General features: G+C 44.5%; 1 protein-coding gene across 2 annotated transcripts; it reads left to right on the top strand.

The window, feature by feature from the left end:
- The first annotated feature begins 11,941 nt into the window (after positions 1-11,941).
- Positions 11,942-15,104, top strand: XBP1 (X-box binding protein 1). 2 transcript variants are annotated; one of them, XM_027892082.1, is made up of 6 exons: positions 11,942-12,215; positions 12,295-12,391; positions 12,477-12,617; positions 12,919-12,928; positions 13,202-13,311; positions 14,094-15,104. In XM_027892082.1, exons 1-6 carry the CDS (start codon positions 12,019-12,021, stop codon positions 14,649-14,651), a joined length of 1,113 nt encoding a protein of 370 aa, XP_027747883.1. In that variant the 5' UTR covers positions 11,942-12,018; the 3' UTR covers positions 14,652-15,104. The 2 variants fall into 2 exon arrangements, with proteins under 2 accessions (XP_027747883.1, XP_027747882.1); XM_027892081.1 differs by lacking the exon at positions 12,919-12,928 and having other exon boundaries at positions 13,148-13,311.

Consider the following 15,104-nt stretch of genomic DNA (forward strand, 5'->3'; position numbering starts at 1 on the left):
AAAACTACCTACTGAAAAAGATGGGAATGGGGCTCTATATAAGAAGTGGACAACATCCTACACCTAAAATAAGAGTTGCTGAAGATCTGATTCACTCCACTAAACTGTCCATCATCGCTATAGACACACCAAAATTGCCTTGTCGCAGCCTTACAGTCAAATACTGAGGAATGACATGTGGCACTAGGTCTCAGGTCACCAAGTTCCCTCTACTTGGGCAGAAATCCAAGCAGGAAGTTGCAAGAAGAGAATGGGCTGTCTATCATTAAAGCATCAAATATTTCTAATTGGCATCCTGCCCAGTTGGCAGCACACAGTTCACAATTCATTTATGCCATAATACTTCAGATATGTTTTCCTTTTTCCCCCCTAAATAGCAAACTGAGGCCCAGGGTCTGAAATACAGAAGTCTCCAGCATTTACAACTGCAGCTGAGGACAGTGAGAGCTGTGATTTGAACATAAGGAAATGATGTGTGCAGTGCCAAGTGGTCTGAGAAAGCATGGCCTGGGCACTCGGTCTCTTCTTCGAAGTAACAAGGACCAGAGGAAACAGCCTCAAGTCACACCAGGGGAGGTTTATATTGGATATCAGGGGAAATTTCTTCATGGAAAGGCTTTTCAAGCATTTGAATATTGGAACAGGCTGCCCTGGGTAGAGGTGGAGTCACCGTCCATGGGGGGATTTAAAAGGTGTGTGGATGTGGCACTTGGGGACATGAGTTAGTGCTTTAGCAGTGCTAGGGAAAGGGTTGGACTTGATGGTTTTACAAGTCTTTTCCAAACAAAACAATTTGATGATTCTATCTCAGAAAAGGGCAATCAACACTAGGGGATGCTTTTGACATGAACTTCCTACATCTCATTTCCCTTGCAAAGAAATGGATATTATAGAACCCTTTCCCCTCTGCTCTCGAGATAAAACAAAATTAGTGAAGTTCCCACATAATACTGTGATGAATGCTATAGAAAAAGCCCAAACCAACATTAATTATTTTGTGCTGAGAGCAGAGCTGGAACATTGCACAGGAAGTATAGGCTTGCACATCAGGAAAAAAGAAAACAACATTAACTAGCCGTTTCCAACATGTCCATCAGCCATTCTCACTAATAAAGGAGGCAAGAACCCAAATTCCCTGGTCCTGCTTTCCCTTTAATTGAAAATACATTTGGCTGAAGGTATCTGAAAGCTGCTTTGTGTCACATCTGTGCAGTCAACCACAAATACAGCACTGAAGAATCCCTTCTAGAGCCTCTTTTAGCCTCATTTCATAATTAAATTAAACATATGCTATCTGCCCATCAGCCTTGTTGCTCTTCTGAACCTCTTAGCTAATTTTGACCAAACTTAAGGGCAGAACAGAGGTTTTAAGATAGCGCAGTCAAAAATTTTGTGAAAATTGGAGGCTCTGGACTCTGAGAACTGCAGGAGTGTCCAAACAGGACACATGGGAAGCTAGGGCAGCAGGAAAACATTTAAGAAACTGCACTTTTCCAGTTCTACTGTCCAAAGAACAGTCTGTTGTTGATTTTACATTTTTTTAAATTAAAGAATCCATTCTAGTTGCATCCTCTTTAATTAACATGAAGCTTTTGTAACTGTACTTGCATTTTAAGCGGCTACCACTAGGAAAGGACATAAAGTAAATGTGTGTGCATGTAAATGCTGGTACAGAACCATGTCCTTCGGTGAGGGGGGCAGAGGTCGGTGGAGTTCAGCTGTTGCACACTCTGCGTGGCAGTAGCTAGAAAAAACCTAAGTGCAGCAGCAGATTAGTTACAGCATTTGTTGGCTCCTGCTTGATCAGGATGCTTATGGAATGCGAAAAGAAGGGAAGAGGAACTCAGGTTATTGAAGGAAGGTGACAAGGAGAGGAGCTCAGAGATCTTAAGAACAAATATATTGGAAACAAAGTATCTTTAGGTCTGCTGCTTTAGCACTAACTTATTTGTCCTCCAGTACGGAGGGAGCCTCCCCAAAAAGTTAGGATAGCAAAGAGCAGATGACATCTTCAGTTAGGTATTTTCTTAAGAGATATCACGAAAGCCCACCCTCCTGATGATCTACAGCACTCTCAGATTCTGATGATTCACTTTGCAGTAAGTACGGCAATATCAGAACCCAAAAGTCTTACTGAACTTTCAGCCAGTGATAAAGAGGATTTTCCGAGAAACTTTTTCCCCCGATATATTGTCTAAAATTCTAGCATAGCAAATATGACCCTTTTTCAAAGAAATAAAGAAACTAACCAATGAGCATGGATTAAAAGTATTTCTGTTACTGTGAATTTTGGCATTCTATTCGACTGAGATCGTCTCCAGTATTGCCAGACCTTGTTTGCAGTGTATTTCATCTCTCGTCCACTTTGTAAAGAAAAAAGAAAAATTTCTTAAAAGATGTTTTAAATAGTAAGAAAAGGTGATTCTTGCTCCTATGTTTTATCATAAGAAGAGATCTGGTGGCACTAGATAACCCATCGTGGCTCCATTTCAATGGGAGATCCTCTTACAAGAGTGAGGGCACCCCGCAGCTGCAGAGCCCAGTGCCCAACTCCCCCCTCTGGTGAGCGAGGACCTGTCCGGAGCTCGGCTGGGAGTAGTTGCAGATAACACTGCACTCACCCAGCACCAAGACTGTTTTTCGCTTTAACTACCAGGTATTTCACAAGCTGCCACAGAAAACACCAAAAAAACCCAAGCTCAGACAAACATAAACACCAGCACCACCCCTCCCCCCCCCCAAAAAAAAGCCCAAAACAACAACAAAAAACCCCCAATAAACCACCACGGTTGTCTCCAATTAACAAAAGTGTTCTGAACATACAATGGCAAATGGGAACTGTGGCTAAGAATAAACACGTTCTGAAAAAATTGGATAATATTTCAGTAGATCAATCTCCTCATTCCATTTTCTTCTTGACAATGAAAACAGATGAACAGAAAATTTATTCCTGGAAAAACTGGTTACTATCAGTTCTCACCACTGTGGAAGTGCTGATGGAAAGGACAGCAGTTTATTCCTCCAGCACTTCACAGATTAATTCAGATTTTACACAATTACTTCTCATCCTCCTATCTATTCTATAAAGGCAATTAAAAATTTGTCAATGACCACAAAACACCTCAGACCTTTCTCTTGTCTTTGTCACAAACACATCATCAGGCTTTTCTATGCAGTAAGGAAGGTTGTAATCATACCCAGGAGGGGTGGTAGGTGGGTGAACAGGCATAATGTCCTGGGAAGATTGTCCCCCGACACAAAGGATCAAGTGACAAGTCACCGAGGAAATTCCAGCTAAAGTGCTCAGCATCCAATAATACTAAATAAGATGCTGAAAGAGCTGAGCACCGACACAATGAACACAAAAAGGGTTATATACAAGTGGATACATCTTCAAGTTAAGTTAGACAATAATCAGGGTTCCAGGCTGCAGCTATGACAAAGTAAGCAACTTGCAAAGGCAGCCCAGTTACCTCATTTAAAACAACAATGTTGAGAGCATGTCCTGAAAACTGGGGCATATTATCAGTTTTCATGGCAGTTACCTCAAACACCTCCCCGTTATCAATTCATGTCACCTTGATCATAGGGATTCATTTGTTCACACGTGCTTAAGACACTCTCTTTCCTTTAAAACTCAAAGTCAAGATGAGAAATAAGAGACAGAAGAGAAACTGAGAAACACATCACTGACTAATCAGGAAGAGACATGCCAATACACCAGGATTAAAATGTAAGAGCTAAAATAAACCGTTATATTTTAAACACCACCAAAATCAGGAAGTCTGGATAATACCAGCAGATTTGTTGATAACTCCTGTTTAAAAAACATTCAATTTGTCTCATTCACACTCCCACATCTGACTATCCAGGTGGTTTCAGGAACCAGCCAAGTCGATAACTCGGACTACGGCCCATGTTCCCTACATGTTTTAATATCATGCTCTGCAGAGCTTATTTCATAAGCAAATTATATTCCTGTACCTCTTAATAAGCACTAGGAACAAGAGCTGTCCTCTGCCCAATAAATTCAAGGCCATGTACATGCTTGCCCTTTTCCTCTCAGAGAGGATTGCACAGCACGGAGTCTCAGGGCTGACTGAGAGCTTTACTCGGACACACCCGCGTGCTGGATGGAGTTCCATTGCGAAGCAGCACCAGCAGTTCCCACGCCGAGCCGAGGGGCGTGCGGGGCCTGTGCGGGGCGGGGCCGGGCGCGCTGCGGCGCAGACGCCACCAGGTGTCCCCCGAGCACCGCGGCGCTGCGGGACGGGCGCGGGGCTCCCGCGGGGGCACGACCCGGGATGAGGGTGCCTCCAGAGCCAGGAGCTGGGGCTAAAGGTGTCTCCTGCAGCCTTGTGCCTTCAAGCAGGCAAAATTCACTACTGCAGCTTGGAACAGAAAGACCGCTGCAATGGACAAAATGTTTATGTATTTATGAAAACAACGTTTTCATTATTATCATCAATTATTCTCAATTAAAGTAACAAACAATTGTAAATTATCAGCTTAATTAAAGACCAAAAAGAAAAGTCAGTGAAGACATAAGCCAGTCATATGTTAAGAAAAATATGCCATGCAACTGTCGCTTTGCCTCTTGCTATTTAAATTTTGGAAACACAGTTCATCCAAGTAAATCAGCATCAAAGCAATCCAAATTAAACAACTGACTAGCCATGACAATTTTAATTATAAAAATTATCTGTGAACAAAATTCCCTGTTCATGTTTGAAAAGTTCAGGTTTCTAATGTCTTAAACAACATGTAGTCTTTTAAATCTGTAAGAAGGGGAAACATGCTGATTTGGGAACCCTTCACTCTCTCTCTACATATTATTGTCTCCTGAAGGCCAAAAGTAATAATGAATCAGGCCTGTAAAACTGAAATATGTAATTTGTACTAAAAATACCTTTATTTAGATAAATGCAGCCTTTTCTTTTTGCAGACTATTGCCCAATGTACAGTACAAGTTCACACAAGAGTTGCAAGACAGTACAGCCGTGCCTGGTGTTTTCCTTCAGGGTCCTCACCAGGCAGGCAGGCACAGCAGATCACGTTCCCAAAAGAAGAAAAAAGAATACTATGAAATAAGCTTAAGAAATTATTGCTACATGCTGTTTGATCAATTTAAAATCTCTGCAAGGACTGATAGGAACAGAATGGATTTGGAAAAAATCTGGATCCATATTTTCCAAGATTCTCAGTATCCATTCTGCAAGAAGTGCCCTCAAATGCATCCACTGAAAGTCTCTGACTATGCTTGGGGGTCCCTCATGCCCCTAAGGTTACTCTGTATCAGCTCCATCACTTCCAGTTACAATCACACTAAATGCTAGATTACTGTTAATTGTATGTGTTCATTATGTCAGTGCTTAGGAGTTTCTTCTCTCACAATATTGAAGCATCCAATGTAAATAACATGTAAATATAACACACCCTGCATATTTCACAGAAACACATTTACATACAATCTAAATATTGACACTTCTGTATTCAATTCAACATTGTTATTAGTGTTTCTGGAGTAAATATATGGTACAGTCTGCTGTTCATGAAGCCCTACTTCAAGCAATGCATTATATAAAGTGAACAATAAAGAAACACCACAGAATAAACCTGAAGCACATGGTTAAGGTATTTAGTGTATCAACCACAGATACTAATCACAATATGAAGAACCCTCTGTTAAAGCCAACAAATAGATTTCACCACTTTTGACTACCAAAACCAAAAAAACGTTCTTAAAAGGTGACTGGCTAAAATGAAGGAATTAGTATATTAACAATGGATTCATTCATGCTACAGTAAGTTAAGCAACTACTTACTCTATTTCATCTTGGGTTATCTATTACATTAAAGACTCACCCAAGTTACAAAATCTGGCACTTTTAATCAATCACCTTAAAACACTCATTTTTTACATTTAAGTACTAGCATGTGATCTGTTTAATTAGTATATAAAGGGCTTTAACTGTCCCTGTCCATTTACATAAGTGTTATCATTAAAGTCACTGCTAACAGAGCAAATCAGTGAGGCTACCAGAAAGAAAGCATGATGGACTCGTCCCTCTCTAACACCAGCAGCTACCCTGAGCCCTCTGAGCAGTCAGAAAGTTGAAACTGTACAAGGAAGGAAACGGATGATTCTGACAATACCCCCACATTTTGGATCCTGCTGAACCTATGCTGAGACAGAGCTGATTCGTAACTTGACATTTCCTGATAATTTCCTCTTTTCACACAGGGTTTTGTGACAGCTGGCAAGCTTCTGTGTACAAAAGGCACCCAAATGGAAGAATATAAGGAAATAACCTCAAAATTACAAAATGAGAGAGTTGCCAGGACTCTCAGGGGCTCTGAATTTCTAAAGAAATTTCAAAGCTTAGGGGATGATTAAGAAATAAGAAAAGGTTTTAACTTTCAAATGCTGGCACTGCTCCAAGGAAGAGCTTCTGCCAATAGGAAGTAGCCATCAAGTTTTCGTAAGCATGGTTGTTGACCTCCCAGAGTATTTCCCAACTTCTGAACCAGGATGTGCAAACTGAAAAACTTACTGGAACGGGAGCTTTCAGGCATGTGAGATTTCAAGTTACCTGTTTTCCTCAGAGAGCTTATTCAACATGTGAAACACTGACAGAAAACGGTGCTGTTGGGTTCCCTGGCACAGCACAGCTCCAAGCTCAGTCTCTCCTGTACTGCCCAAGCATATTGTAAAGCATCACCCACAATGATGCACTCGCTGCATCACTGTAGCACCTTTGCCTTTTGTCTTTTATTTGTCACTAACACCTCTAGTGTATCACTGTGCATCAGTATATGCAGGTGAGCACAACACCTCTCCGTGAACAACTCCTGTGGCACCTTCCAGAACCTTCAAATCCTGCATAATCTGCACAACCGTCTGGTCCACATTTTCCTGCCAGCATGATGAGAAAACTTTGCAAGGGAACACTGTGCTTGGGACCAAGCTAGAAAGAGAAGAGTCAAAGAGCTAAAGTAGGTAGTGCAAATAGGTATTACAATCAGACAAACCACAGCCAAGCACCAGAGATGACAAGAGGCTGACCTTTTAAAGGGAAAGGGAATCCATGCAATGAAGTAGAGTCAAGGATAGAGGAATGGTGTGGGAAGAGGATGGGCTCAAATATTAAGCAAGCTGACTGGAAGCAGAAGCCAGAACAACTGAGCAAAGCCTCAGTGACAACGAACAACCGCAACCTCCCCTTGACCTGCGGGATTCCTCCAAAGATCAACCAGCTGTGGTGCCCACCAAACAGATTCCCTGACCCGAGCCCATTTCCCTGGCCAGCTGACCCAATGCTGTTTGATTCCCAGGTGGAGTCTCAGGCACTGGCAGATGGCGTAAATCTTCCCAAGGGCATCCGGTCACTATGGATAAAGATCTGTTTACAGGACTAATGTTTGCAGAGACTTCCCATAACATTTCACTTTTACAGAACTGGTAGTGCAGGGTTGCCAAGCCTTTCCATTTGCTGGGGCGTGGATATCTTGTCTTCTTTTAAACTGCCATGACGGTGTGCTCCAAGCTCTGAACGTGCAAGAGAAATTTAGTTCTCTGTCTGACAAAACAAATCAAATCAAGAGATCTTTATCTCAAATATGGCAATGGCCTTGTAAGCAGGTACACTTTCCCTTTATAATCAGCATTCTGTGACAGTGGGAGAGGGATTAGGAAGCCGCCTCTACACTGAGACATCTGCTGTTTCATGTCAGTTTTCTGGAAAAAGTAATAAATTGGCAAAAAATTGCAACTGCTACAAAATCATATGTTAGTTAATTTCTGGTCATTCTTGGGACCAGTGAGTTCTTGAGTTTCAGAGGAGTCTAACAAAATGAAGCAAACTGGAATTACAGTGCAAGTGAAAATCAGGGAACAAAAGACATCATGGAGATGCAAGGGACACAGAGCTCTTTATACAGGTTGCTTCAGCTTAAATTTACTGTTATCACTCCAAAAAGAGATAATATATCATTAGACTGTTTCAAGAAAAATCTGCTACTATGTATTCTGTAACAGTAAAAAAAGGAATTACAGGCACAAAATATTATAAGCCACGAAACATGAGATGATTTTGTTGCCAAAAATTCTGGGATGCGGAGAGGTCACTAAAGTAGAGGGCCACGATGGAACTTCATATTTTCTAATAATTAAGTTAATCAGTTGCTATACATGCATCTACAACTGGGCTTTGGAAAGCGTGCTTCCCATCTGCCTTTTTTACGAGGTACTGCATGAACTTTATTACTACTAAGCTACCCTTAGACCTGGAATAGGGCAAAGCCTCTTTGAACGCAGGCAATGGTACTGAACTGCTCAGAGAAGCTCCAAGGTGAGCTTCAGTGCCTGTGGCTGCTGGGCACTCCAGTGGCAGTGAAGGGAGACCTTTTTCCTGAAAAAAACCCTTATAAATGGCCCAACATCTAGTCAACTTGAAGAATATCTTTGTTCCAGAAACAATGCCAGCATTATCTTAGTTAACTCAGACTTGTGAATCAGAAGCAAGGCTTCACGGACTATGGTGATGGGACAACTAATTCTATTGGCATGGAGAGACAGAACACCCTACAAGGAGTGCATGTGAGCTCTGTCACAAGATACACGCTGCCCGAGTCAACTGATGCTGCCTGTAGTGCCTGGGACACTGCTGTGGGGAAAATACAGACAGAACTCCAGCATGGAGGTCTGAAGGTTTTAGGGGAAGAGTTGTAACAGGAGACACTTGAGGTACAGGTGTGACAGGATCTCTCCCTCACCAAACAATCAGCTGGGTCAGATGAGTGAACCATAAAGATGATTAAAGAGAGAATCTCCAGCCTGTGCCTGTGGCCCACCACACAGATGTAAGATGGAACTCAGGCAGACTTACCCACCATTCCTTGAAATTCTGGGTAGTAGCAGGTACCAGTAATGTATGTGGGTGGAAGATGAGCACAAGGAACTGGAATACAAGGTACACATTTGTAAGATGTTTGCAGGAGAGTCAGGGTTTAAAGTTGGATTCACTGGGTTTTGCCACACTATTCTGATGGAAACAATCACAGAGGCCAATGAGGCAGAATCTCAATAACAAGTATTAATGGAGAAGGGATGACAGCTGAACGAAACATCACCTTTCTGAAGGACTTGCTTGCAGCAGCGTTAAGAGGAGGCACAGCCAACGTCAATTCCAACTGCATGCAGACTGGGTGGCAGCTCCCATGCAGTAGGCAGAGGATATAGATTCTGCATATTCCCTGAAATTAAGAACATTAAGACTTTGAAAGATGTACTCCTAAATCCTAATGTGTAATGATGAAATTTAAGAATAAGTAAAATGAATATAAGTTACAGGTTTGGGATAACCCCATTTTAGGCTGCAAAACAGTTTCCCTTCTCATTTAATCAGCTATTGATACAAATCTGGGAATATTCCAGCTGTTGTCACAAACTCGGGGCCCCAGGCCACTTTCCAAGTGTTTTCAGACACATTCAGCAAACAAGCTCTCTCTCAGACCATGACTGTCACTTAATCTTTTCTCTACACCCCCTTCTTCCATTTTATTTCCCTCTTCTATTCCCCCTTTTTTCATACATAGATAACATTCAACACGTTTCTTTCTCTGTATGTGATATTGCACAAGGGCAAAGCCTCTCCACCTTTGTTAAACAAAACTATTTCCTCTGGTGGGTTGGCCACCTGGAACATACAACATAAACCTATGTTAGCAGGAATTAATGTGGTTTCTGGCAGGACAGCCAACAGTATCCTTGTTGGCACATCCTCGGTGGTAGTGATGAACCCCCAGTGGGGTGAAAGGCAGGGTGAGAAGCATTCTTGAGTCCTGTGGATCACAGGATTGAATCCAATGACCGAAAACCAGAAAAAATACAAAGACTGGAATGTGTAAACAGTAAGTTTGAGGAAAAAAAGTGGAAATTAGAATTAAACTTGAAGTCTTTTAAGTAAAACTCTCTGAAAGGGTGTCACAGTGCAACAATAGATTTATTGAACTTTTTTTTGGCACTCTTTTCCCCAGTAACTTAACCATATATTTAACAAAAGACTTTATGTCTCCTAATGATAGTAACATGGTATTTGTGACCCTAAATGTATTCTCAGTAACTATACCACACCTACTCTTAGCCGTGCTACTAAAACTGTTCAACAGGACCAGACTGCAGGGTGTCATGCCCTTCTTTTGTCAGCTATTACTGCCAACACTAGAAATCCTAATGGATACCATTATTATATTCAGTAAGAATGGACACCACCAGTACCAAGGGCAGCTTCCACTTTTGTGCCTGGTCACACATCACTGTAAAGCATTTCAGGCACCACTACTGACATATATGTCCCCGTACTTCTGGAGTTTATTCATGATCACAAGTGTTTGTTGCAAAAGGAAACAGATGCTTCTGCTCTGGCTCCCTATAAAATTAAATAGGAAAATTAAATCACAAGCAGACAGAAAGTTAGGATCTTTTTTCAGCCATAATGCTAAGAAATCTGGATATCTATATGATAACTCGTATCATGACTAGTCTCCCCGGTATAAATACCACAAATCAGCAATGCGAGGCAGTCTGTTCAACACTTCTGTTGCAAAAAAAGGGCAATTTGAAACAAATGTCTGAAATCTGAAAAAGTTATTAATACTGGACCTGCATTTTGCTAGAAAACAGTAGAGTTTTTAATTGGGAATTAGAATTACAGAAGAAACGTGAGTCAAAACCCAGAAGAGAGACATAAAAGAAAAGCAGATAGTTTTCAATGATTGGTATCTAAGGGGCTTAGCGGGACCAGAACAAACAACTTTTTTGCACTCAGATTAAAAGGCTTATCGAAAAGTTGCCGTATTTTTCACAAAGGTGTCAAAGTAGAAAGGTGAATTCTCAGCCTTAGCTCAATGTCATGCTGCAGTGAGTAAGGAAAGAACAAACACAAGCTTACAAATGCAGTTTGTTCTCTGGATCATGAAAGCCTGGCAGAACTCCAGTGCTGGAGTAATGCCAAACCAGCACACCAGTGCCTCTGAACTTCTAAAGCTCATGTTTTTCCTTTACCGTTTAACAACTAATTTAAATTCAATGTACAAATGGATTTCAAAAATAAACATAAGCAGACAAAGTCTCAACATTTCATAACTACTCAGGTCATTGGCAACTGTCGCAAGTGGAAACTTGGAAAGCTTTGGTCACCGAGCCAAGGTCAGCACTTCCAACGCCCCTCTGATGCCCCGCGTGCTTGTGTGCTGCTGTGGGCAGGTTGCTGAACACCTGCATTCCCGTAGGCAGAGTATTTTGAGGCTTTCTACCTGCAAAACTTCCACTTGTCTGGACCCAAAATCCATCAGCTGTGACACCAGCCCGTCAGGGCAGGGTGATGACCCCCGTCGGACCCCACAGAAGTGAACCACTGCTGCAGGACAGGCTGGGGGCAGCGGTGTCACGGCCCTGGGGGACTTCTGCACTCTCTCCTGCAACTTCTAACTCATCGATCACTAACCTCTCTGCTTTTTTGTTCTTTTTAGCCCATTTTTAGCCCATTCTCATGGCATCTGCTGATGCTTCGTTCTCGGCACTTGTGTTCCCCACGATTCTGCTTGTGGCAGACCGGCCGTGGGAAGGGGAATCACAAAGAGGCTTCAGCTGCACCCCCACGCCAGACCCTGCTGGCTGCCTCCCCAAGACACTGCTCAGCTTCAGGGGGCAGCCCCTCATGGCCCTTCATGGCCCTTCATGGCCCATCATGGCCCCTCATGGCCGGCCGCGGCCCCGCCCCCCCCCCCGCCCCGGCGCCTCCCCCCCCCCCCCCCCCGCCGCAGCCCCCGCGTCTGATGCAATTCGCTTTCCCCCTTGCTCTCGGCTGCCGGCCAATCACGAGCTCGCTCGGACGGAGCGTCACGCCGTTCGGGCCAATGAGCGAGAGCCACGACGGTAGAAATGCGGGCGGGGCGGCGCGGGGCGCAGACGGCCGAGCTGGGGGCGCCGGGCAGCGCGTCCCTCCCGCACCCGCCATGGCAGCGCTGCCCGGGGCCGCGGCCCCCCGCCTGCTCCTCATCCCCAGCGAAGCGCCCGAGGCCCCTGGCCGGCATCTTTCCGTTGTCCTGCCGGCAGGAGCCGACCCCGGCCTCGCGGGGCTGGAGGGTCCGCAGCCGGCCCGCAAGCGGCAGCGGCTCACGCACCTGAGCCCGGAGGAGAAGGCGCTGCGCAGGTGAGTGGGCAGCGGCAAGGGGGGGGACACGGCTTCCCCGCTTCCCTGCTTCCCTACTGATGGTCGCCTTGTCCTGCAGGAAGCTGAAGAACCGCGTGGCGGCCCAGAGCGCCCGCGACAGGAAGAAGGCGCGGATGACGGAGCTGGAGCAGCAGGTGGTGGAGCTGGAAGAAGAGGTGAGGGGCTGGAGGGGGTGAGGGGATGGAGGAGGAGGGAATGAGGGGGCGAGGGGCGGCCTCCCTGCCTCACGGCTCTCTCCAGAACCAGAAGCTGCTGCTGGAAAACCAGCTCCTGCGGGAGAGAACGTGCAACCTTGTGCTGGAGAACCAGGAGCTCCGCTGCCGCCTGGGTTTAGATGCTCTGAAGACGGAGGAGGAGGAGGGCGAGGGCGATGAGTCGCAGGTGAGTCGCCCGCCGCGCTGCTGGCGTGGCCCTCGCCGCCCTGAGCAGAGTACACCGAGAACTGCCCCGCCCCCGGGGTGACCCCAGTGCTGTGAACGGGGATGTGCCAGAAACAACCCTGTCCTCCAAATGGAGGCTCTCCTGAAACCAAACAGATACCGAGTCGGTAGTGTGGGAAATACCGAGGTGACTAGTTCCAAGCTGTTCTGAGATAATTTCGCCTGCTCTTCTGCACTTCCTTATAGAAATGAAGTAAAAACCATTACAGTCACCTAGGCCTGTCTCAAAAGAATAGTGTTAGGGGGAAGGGGGTCAGGCTCTCATTTAAAAGTGGCAAGCAAAATAAATCTGCAAGTGTATGGAAGCTTCAGCTAACTTGGGAAGTGGTCTTACCTTCAGCTTGCTACAGCGTAAGCAAGTGGAGAATGTGTCGTGTTGGAAGCGTTTGCAGGAAAAATGTGGTCTTCAGGATTGTGTGCTGTACTGCTTGCTAGAACACTCGTGGTGACTGGATTTTTTCCTTGGCACAGGTTGTGAAGGAATCGCAGGTGGATGATATTAGATTGGTGACCGGGTCCGCTGAGTCCGCAGCACTCAGACTACGTGTTCCTCTGCAGCAGGTGCAGGCCCAGCAGTCACCATTTCTGATAGCTTCCACGTGGATTCTGATGGCAGTGACTCTTCAGACTCTGAGGTGAGCATCTATTCGTATGCAAACTGCCCGTGAAATTCAGAACCACTGTGGATTCAAGACTGGTATTTTAATTTCTTGATGTTAAATAACTTTATTATTTTTTCATAGTTTTTTTGTTTTCCAAGTCTTGGAATGCCATACCTGTGGCTCAGAACAGCTGTGTTAGGCTGTATCTAGTGAGTACAGGAGTTAAACAAAACTCAAAGAAACCCCACCAACCCAGCCCTCTGAACTTTGGTCACAGGCACGTCTGCCTGAGCCGGGTTCTGGTCCGTGCTCCGTGTAGCCAGCAGGCACTGTGGTGGTAGCACTTGCTGTGTCCAGGATCTCAAAAGAGTTTCCAATAGTACTTGTGAATCTCAAATGCATGTAGAATTCTGTGGGGATTGCCAGTACCCTTACAAAAAAGTTAATGGACAAAGAGTGACTGCACATTGTGAAACACATTGCCCAGAAAGGTTGTGGAGTCTCTCTCACTGGAGATATTCAAGAACTGGCTGGATGAAATCCTGTGCAATGTGCTCTAGGCTGACCCTGCTTGAGCAAGGACGTTGGACCAGATAACCCACTGTGGTCTGTTCCAAACGGATGGATTCTGTGGTTCTGAATTTCTGAAAGACAAGTAACTGCCTTAACAGTGTGTTTGATGGTGTTCTTGGTAAAACAACTATGATTGCGTTTAACGTATTTTAACTTCCAGATGGGGGTTAATAGATGCCACAACTGGTGTTTTGCTGTAACAGAAATAGGCTGTCTTTCTAAAATAGTATTTCCTTCTGCAGCCTGATCTCCTATTGGGCTTTCTGGACAGTCTGGACCCAGAGATGTTTCTCAGATGTGCTGATTCAGAGTCAACGTGCCTGGAAAAGCTGGAGGAAGAGTTCTCTGGAGAAACAAATCCCATACCAACCTCCCTCTCTCCTCCTTTGGGGTCCCCATCAGCTAAGCTGGAGGCCATTAATGAACTGATAAGGTTTGATCATGTGTATACAAAACCCCTAATACTGGAGATTCCTGTTGAAGCGAGCAACCAAACCAATATGCTAGTGAAAATTGAGAAAGAATCTCTCTCTTCATCTGAAGACAAGGCTATCCCTGAGGTCCCAGTGTCTGTGAAGGAGGAACCTGTAGACAGCTTCATGCCTGAACTGGGCATTTCTCATCTGCTTTCTTCTCATCATAGCCTTGAAGCCTCAAACTACTTGTTGGATGCCTGTAGTGACTCTGGGTATGAAGGATCCCTGTCTCCCTTCAGTGACATGTCCTCTCCACTTGGCACTGACCATGTGTGGGAGGATAGCTTTGCTAGTGAACTCTTTCCCCAGCTCATCAGTGTCTAACTTGGTAGTGTTAATTCCCCTTGGGTAACTGTCCTGGCAGATATCAGCATATACCCCTTTGGGGTATGTGTGTGGGGAAACTCAACTGTATTCAGAAAAGTGTTGCTCTCTTCTACCTGTGCTAGTAGATGGAGTGATGGTATGAAAAAACATAGGGTGTCCTGCCCTGACCCCCCATCAGTGTTGGCTTATGAGGGAGGAAACTTTGTTTCTCGATAACTTGCTAATTCTGTATGAACCTGAAAATGTTAATTTTGTTTTACATTTAAAATTTTAACACCAAAAACTGCAGTGGGATATTCATGTATAGACAACTGGGGTAAAACTTTAATAGTCTCTACATCTTACAGCTTTACTATGTAAATGCTTGTTTTCCATTTGCCATGTAGAGTTGCTTTCTCCATTTAATATTTAACTGTATTGGTGCAATTAAAATGCAGCACAGCTCACTGA

The sequence above is a fragment of the Empidonax traillii genome, unplaced genomic scaffold (assembly GCF_003031625.1).
Source record: "Empidonax traillii isolate 1590-97213 ecotype Southwest subspecies unplaced genomic scaffold, ASM303162v1 scaffold338:size1951571, whole genome shotgun sequence".
In the NCBI taxonomy this organism is placed as follows: Eukaryota; Metazoa; Chordata; class Aves; order Passeriformes; family Tyrannidae; genus Empidonax; species Empidonax traillii.

Coding starts and splice junctions, on each gene's coding strand:
- XBP1 (XM_027892082.1), top strand. CDS start 12,019: ATGGCAGCGCTGCCCGGGGCCGCGGCCCCCCGCCTGCTCCTCATCCCC. Junction 12,392..12,476: donor TGGTGGAGCTGGAAGAAGAG/GTGAGGGGCTGG, acceptor GGCTCTCTCCAG/AACCAGAAGCTGCTGCTGGA. Junction 13,312..14,093: donor GTGACTCTTCAGACTCTGAG/GTGAGCATCTAT, acceptor TTCCTTCTGCAG/CCTGATCTCCTATTGGGCTT.